Below are 7233 nucleotides of genomic sequence, written 5' to 3'. Positions count from 1 at the left end.
CTTTAAAGATCTTAGATACTTAAGTTTAAGAGATTATTAAGTAGTTTATAAGCTACTTTAACTAAGCTACTTTAACTATTAATAATTAAGCCTTTAAAAGATCCGCGAGTATTTTCACTTTAAGTGTTATAATAGAACTCTTTTAAATACCTTCACTTAATATAGCTATTACTATTATACTCCTAACTATAAGCTATTTCTTTTTTATACGAATAAAATAAAAAGGTAGAGCTTTTTTATTACGAATTAGGACTACTTAAAAAAGTACTAGTAAAAAGGAAGGTAAGTTATAGATAAGATAATTACTTAAACTAATCTCTTATAATAATAGAAACTCTTATAAGCTTAGAGAGAATACTAATAATTAAATTATATTTAGTTTACTTTTTACTTAAGTTATAAATTAGTTATAGTATAAGTAATAATTAGATATAACTATAAGTTAAAGATATATTTTATATTTTATAAGAGTAAAGGTAAAGGATTTATATAAGAGAAGTATATAAATTAAATCCTTTAAGAACTATTAAAGAAGATATTTAAGTAGCTAAGGGATTTCTTTTATATTAAAGATAATAATAATATTTATAAGAAAAAGAATATAATTAAGAATTATAGATTATATAATACTATTTAATTTAAGTATTATATATATTTTATTAATTAGCCTCTTTATTCTCTTAATTTAAACTTAATTAAAAATATTTAAAGAATTCTAAAGTAAAGACTATAAAATTAGAACTCTTATAATAATTAGAAATTAAAGAACTTAAAAGTAATAATACTAAATATCTAAGAAAATAAAATTTCTATTAATATAATTAATAGATTTATTAATATAATACCTTAGAGACTTAAGAAGGTTAAGTTAAGGAGAGAGGGACCTTCTAGATAGTAAATTATTATTATAAATAGCAGTAGAAATAGCAGAAAACAGGGGGGTGAATAAGACCCACTTTCCACCCCCTTCCGTACCTAAGGTCCATGTAGCTTAGCCGAAAGCCGTCAGCCGTCAGGCGCGAGGCGCGAGGCGCCCCAGACCCGAATGCCTGCGGAGCTGAGCAAATGGTTAAGGTACGAGTACAGTACCGTCACCGTCCCAGAGTCAGTTCCATTTGGTTTATCTCACCTCGCCACCAAACCGCCCTCGCCCTCTATCTTTTCATCATCGACTGCACTTCGGGACGTTCACTGGTTCGCACTAGCCCGCCATCATGCTCACAGAAAGAGAGCTACAGATAAGCCCCATCGTGCAGGAATCGGTCGCGCACAACACCAAGGTTCGTCTATCCTGGGCTCAGTGGCAACTTTACCCGGTATCGCTGTCTCTATCTCCACGATACCATACCACATCTCCCCATCTCCATTACCTCTCCTCCATATGTACCAGTCTTCGCTTTACGCCTCGGGCTCTCACCCCATCCCAAGGTCATCTGCCAATGCAACAGACCCCCACCTTCCTTTGGCGCAACCTCAGCCTTCTTACTAACTCCCAGAGCACTTACTCACTCCCAATCAAATTACTAACTTGTCTATTTTGTTATCACAGACCCTCGCAACCCTCCGCAATCTCACAGCCTCACTCTTCGGTATTGGCGCCGGCATTTTGGGTCTTGAATCCTACCCAGGATTTCTCTTCTACTTCTTCTTCACAGTACTCACTTCTGCTCTCGTATATGCATTCCGCGTTCGCCCGGGGATTGTTCAAGAAACAGAGTCTCAAGGCACAGCAGGGGTTGAGAGATATTTTAAGGGAAGCTTGGAGCTTTGGACAGGAGGCTTGATAGAGGGGCTGAGTGGCTTTGTTTTGACGTGGACCTTGTTCTATGGGCTTGTTCGGGCGTAGAAGATTGGGGGATGGACTCTGGCGGTGTAGGATAAAACGGGAAGCATTTCCAGATCGTGACGTTCAGAACGGCGTTATGGTTCTCTTACTACATCAGGTGTTGGAAGGGACGAATGTTACCAATACTTGGACTTGGACTTCTGATTGTGTTGACCTGACTACAAACTAGAAATGAAGCCTGGCATTTGTGACCGACCTATATTACTGCCAATAGTAATGAAGGAGACGTTGGGGATACGTTATAAAAACATCGCTCAATGATCTATACACATCTGGCTAGTCTACGACTTCAACGACTCTGCCAGCGAACCCATCAAGACCAGCTACACCTTTCTCGCCCCTCTCGGACCCATAGTACAGCCCATGACCTCCTCCTGGCATAACTAAAACCTGAGACCCCAGCTCTATCCACTCGCGACTTGTCAGGAGCTCAAATGTAACGTCGGTGATGCCATCAAAGCCAAAGACCAGTGGCTCTAGTTCCTGCTCCTCGACCTCGAGACTGTCATCCAAGCCAAACAAATCGTCGGCTTTGTCCTCCTCAGTTCTGCCGCTAAGGTCATTTTTTACCTGGGACACTACTTTTAAAACTTTCGCAGCGGCCCGGATGCTAGCGATATACACGACGACTAAGCTCCCAGCAGTGACGGAATTGATGTCACTGTCTTCAAAAGATGCGGTAAACCCACTTGCAGCCTGTAAGGATTGACCAGTGTCTAACATGTGTTGACTGGGAATGGCTATGACAAGTCCCTTTCTCACTCGAGGTTGTGTGTCCGGAGGCCGTTCGAACGGTCCATTGGAGACTTCTCCTAAAGGAGTATCGAAAACTATACCGACAGTGCCTACCTGGCCTGGTTGTAGTGTATGGACTGGGAGTCGCAGGTTCCTCAGACTGACGACATGGGCGTTGAACCATTCCCCTTTCGATACAGTTCCTGAGACTGCAATATTAGAAGCTATCCGGGAAAGTTCGGTTGTTGATGGGTGAGAAAAGGACGTTCCAAGTTTTGGCGATGGTGTTGTAACTGACTGCCTCGACGGTGTCTCGAACTCATCCGACTCTGCTGGAAATGGTCCGATTACCACTAGATTGCCCACGGACAATGTACCAAATCGTAGGTGACCTGCAACTACCACTCCAGCATCAGGGGTTCTGTCTTTTCTCGAAGCTAGCGGCTTCGGAGAAGCTGGGAATCCAAACACATCCTCTATGTGGAAAAGACAAGAGGGCTGCTCGGGGTTAAGAGCTGGTCCGACGAAATCATACGCCGTAGGAGTCGGAGGCAGCGGCAGATTTTGCAGCAGTGAATGCAAGGACTGGATGCCTGTTCCTCGTGCCGCACTGGTCATAACAATGGGTACGATGGATGTTAAATCCCCCAAGCAATTCATTTTCTCTACAAGCTCGCGAATTTGGTCTTCATCACCTAGGCTACGTCAGTACCAGACAGTCCCGAAAATTCAATTGAGACTTGTCAAATTTGTGTGAGGTGTGGCCAATCCAGACGGCAATCCTTTTAACAGGCACTTACTTTTTCGAGGGAGTTTATTGAGCTCTGCTTCTTCTACTGTTCTGGCCTGGTCTGGTGGTATAATGGACGGAACCCGACCGGTTGATTTGACGATCGAGAGTATTTTCGAAAGACTCTGCCTTAAGCTCGTCTTAGAGGCCAGGTCAAGCCTTCGAGGAGATTAGCATCATTACACACATCTTTCTATGATAGGAATTTTGGGTCGTCGAGAATGGGGATGGTTGTGTAAAGAACATACTTGGTGATCACAATAGCAAGTGGACGGTCGAGCTTCAGGCATAGTTCGAGATGCGCTTTACCAAAGTCCACGCAAAAACCAGCTGCCGAGGATTCTTGTCCCACATCTCCTACAGGAACGCTACCATCACGATGGTCGGCGGCTATGCAAAGGACAATCCAATGTGGTGCCCATCCGATAAGACCTCGAACAATAGTTCTTCGATATCGCCAATGCCCAGCAGAGTCCGAAACAAATACCAAACGGCCAGTTCTTGAAAGCAAATGTAGATCGGTCCACGTATTTACGTTAGCAGAAGCGTAATTGATGACTTTCTCCTCGTGATAACCAAGGAGCTCCTGAGCAACGGAACTGGTCACACCCGAAGCTATCTCGTGCCGATGTTTAAGGAGACTGAGTCTGCTTTTACCTCTCCCATTGTCCAAGGTTGCTGTGGATAAAGTACCAAGTAGGCTTGATTTTCCAGATGTTGTAGGTCCTGTGAGCGTGATGCGCAACTGCTCCGTCTCCCCACCACCAGCTTCCCGTACTGTACAAGCCTGGCTGTCGAGCTGATGGGGGGGATGACTCTGGTGTTTAGTAAACGCACAAGGATTTGGCTCAATCTTCGGTGTGGTGTCTATCTCCCCTGGACCTAGATTCGGAGATACTAGGGCCTCAGCGACCCAAAGCTGTGCCTCATGACGTAGAATATCAAGCTGTTTATCAGGTCGCTGCAGTCGCTCGGCTTTCCTCTTGTCTGGTTCTGGTCTCAGCGCATTTTGCGATTCAGAATTCGAAAGCGGATCTTGCCATTCGCATTCGCCAACGACGACCATTCTGACAATTTCCACGTTACAGCCCAGGCTTGCGGCCATAGCTCGTAGATTCACCAAGCTCTCGTTCATCTCATCCTGAGTCAATCCTACGAAGGTTCCGTCGTCAGAAACGCCAATCTCGTACAGTGCTCCACGACTCTGTTCTAGTCCAGTAAGTAATTTGGCAGGCTTTACAGGAGTTCGCAATCCGTCGCTTGCATCAGGAAGTTTAGGGAGTACGAGTTCGCTGGTGGAGACGTCATGGTATGGAGATGATTGCTGCAAACGCCATAGAAGCTGAGTAGTAAGTTGCTCGAAGCGATGTTGCCTGGATTGATTTGAAGGTGCCAAAACTGGGCCTGAGTCAGTTGTTGCGTCCTGAATGGAAGTGTGCTTTTTGCGATAGGACCCCGAGGTATTAGAACCTGTGGATGATCTACTATCTAAGAAAAATCAGCACAAGATCGTGAAGTGTATAGTTGAGACACATGGCACTCGTAACATTGTCTCTGGGCGGCAGTAGCAGCAAAAAGTTACTCATACAGTTTCGCCGCGGTCTCAGTAACAAATGGAGCTTATACTCGGTAGGTCCGTCTTGTGGCTCCGCTTCAAGTTTTGTAACACCATGATCTTCCAATCGCGCGGAAGACGGGGACGCGAAGGTCACTGAAGGGCCTTTTGGCTGAGGTGTGGATGCTTTGGGCGTATCCGTCGGCGTTAGCCATGGGGACGATACCCTGGACGGCTCTGTCTCGTAAGTGAAGATGCTAGCCATGCTGAAATATCATGCGATACAAATTCAGACGTCCTCTCGATGGGTTTTCGAATTATAGCTCCTCTGTCTATACACCTTACAAGCCTTACAATGTTCCCATGAATTGCCGCCGTTCTTCTTTTGTTGCTCGCGCATGCAGTGATAATGACCGTGTGTCCGTATGAGCGTAGTGTTTCCGGAAACGCTGAGACATTCGTAGAAGCATCTTGAGGACTATTGGTAGTGCGAACGAAGTGTGCTGTGAATGGTTTGGATGGCTTCCTTGTTTCCAAGTTAAGTTAGTTGCTGAGAACACATCATGATTATCTCTTATTTTGTGGCTTGTTCGTTGGTAGGGTGATATTGTAATGGGGATAGCAGTCTTGGAAAGGGGAGAGGGAGTGTGGATGATATCGATGTTCGCGATAATTTTGGAGAGTAAGAAGAAGCTCAATGACCGGGATGTAACAAGAGTCATCGGGGAGATCATTTGAGACCTGACTCCAGCGGCTGATTCACGGGTAAGTGGCGAGCGGTAAGCGATAAGCGCGCTGTGTGTGCCTACCTAGGTTCCTCCCCAGGTAGGGTAGCTGCCGAGACTGAGACGAGACTGGACAGTGGAGAGTTAGACTTGGCCAGCTACCTATTGAGCATACCAGGTGTTCCCGTCGTTTACCTACCTAGGTAGGTACAGGTCCATCTCGTCCCTTTCATCTCTGCATAGCAGAGCAAGGTGGATTAAACTAGGTACTCCGGTGGTTTCTTAAAGGCGCAAGCAGAGTGAATCTATCACAGAATAGCTAGGTAGTTTCTCACTAGACGGGGCTAGACCGTGAGGTAGGTACCTGCCTAGGGTATAAGTAGGTACTAGCCGGTCCACCTCCTGTTTTACTCAGGGCTCGCGTATAGTTAAGGTAAGTAAGTGTTACAAGTAAGTAAAGTATTATATTAGAAAATATACTTAAACTTTAAAAAAAGTACCTTATAAAAATTAAATAAAATTATTATAAAAACTATAACTAATATTTATTTAATTTTAGAACTATAACTTATAATAAAATAAAAGATAAATATATTAATAAATAAAGAGTATATCTAATAGTATTTTTTATTTATATTTAATTTACTTTTATAATAATAAAGTTATTAATTATTTAAGAAATACTTTTATACTTCTAAAATCTAAAATTAACTTTATTATAATTTCTTAGACTTTAATTAAATATAAATAAAAAAAGTATTAAATATATACTTTATTTATTAATATATTTATATTTTATTTTATTAAGAAGTTTATATATAACACCGCGTAGTATATAGAATATAAAGACCTTCCTTTTACCTCTAGCTGTGATAGTATAACGAAGGTTTATTAGTAGCTATAATATAAAGTAGAAAAGATAGTAAGAGGAAGAGGTTCCTAAGGAGCCTTAAGAATAAGTAGGGAGAATATAGCTGCTAGTGAACTAGGCTAATCCTAGGTTTACTATATAACTCTAGCCTTATAGCTTTATAACGTTAGCCTTACTTATATAACTCGCTTATTATAATTAGTCTATTATATTACTTCTCTCTCTAAGGAAGGCTTATCCCTAAGTCGTGAAAAAATTTCCTACGATTTACCTTAGATATAATAGTATTATCTACTAGTTTATTATATATATTATTATCCTCTACTTCCTAAGCGGTTAGCTATTTAAGAAGTAGCTTAAGTAGTTCTAGTTCTATAAAGTAAGCCTAATAAAAATCCCGAAGTTTATATAGATAAGTTATAAAGTCTCTAGTAAAGTAGAATTTAAGGTTAGGATTAAGTCCCTTCTATTTAGCTTAGTACTATAGAGTCTTATCATATTTAAGGTATACTCTTAAGATATCTTAGATTTTCTATTCTTATTTAATATTAACTTAGATAAGTTCTTATTCCTATAGTACTTATCTAAGTAATAGGTTATTATTATACTACTAAAGCTTATTTATAAAAAATATAAGGTAGACTGTAACTAAAGCTAAGAGGTCTAAGTGAAATAAGTAGCTTTTTTTTCTAAGAACTTTAAATAAGCTTA

General features: G+C 41.5%; 2 protein-coding genes across 3 annotated transcripts; one reads left to right on the top strand and one right to left on the bottom strand.

Annotated features, from left to right (window-relative positions):
* The first annotated feature begins 957 nt into the window (after positions 1 to 957).
* Positions 958 to 2010, top strand: ONS95_007639 (uncharacterized protein). The gene is made up of 2 exons (XM_058501156.1): positions 958 to 1280; positions 1550 to 2010. The coding sequence occupies exons 1-2, from the start codon at positions 1215 to 1217 to the stop codon at positions 1844 to 1846; spliced, it is 363 nt and encodes a 120-aa protein (XP_058362473.1). The 5' UTR covers positions 958 to 1214; the 3' UTR covers positions 1847 to 2010.
* On the bottom strand, positions 1098 to 6085 carry ONS95_007638 (uncharacterized protein). Of its 2 annotated transcripts, XM_058501154.1 has the most exons (5): positions 5851 to 6085; positions 4960 to 5780; positions 3620 to 4859; positions 3382 to 3530; positions 1098 to 3276 (listed from the first exon to the last, which is right to left on the bottom strand). In XM_058501154.1, exons 2-5 carry the CDS (start codon positions 5189 to 5191, stop codon positions 2123 to 2125), a joined length of 2775 nt encoding a protein of 924 aa, XP_058362471.1. In that variant the 5' UTR covers positions 5192 to 5780; positions 5851 to 6085; the 3' UTR covers positions 1098 to 2122. The 2 variants fall into 2 exon arrangements, with proteins under 2 accessions (XP_058362471.1, XP_058362472.1); XM_058501155.1 differs by lacking the exon at positions 5851 to 6085 and having other exon boundaries at positions 3620 to 5648.
* Positions 6086 to 7233: the final 1148 nt, after the last annotated feature.

This window comes from Cadophora gregata (genome assembly GCF_030347475.1).
Source record: "Cadophora gregata isolate MNR1 chromosome Unknown scaffold_2, whole genome shotgun sequence".
Lineage (NCBI taxonomy): Eukaryota > Fungi > Ascomycota > Leotiomycetes > Helotiales > Ploettnerulaceae > Cadophora > Cadophora gregata.
The sequence above is the reverse complement of the archived record's forward strand: the minus strand, read 5'-3'. Positions and strand labels throughout refer to the sequence as shown.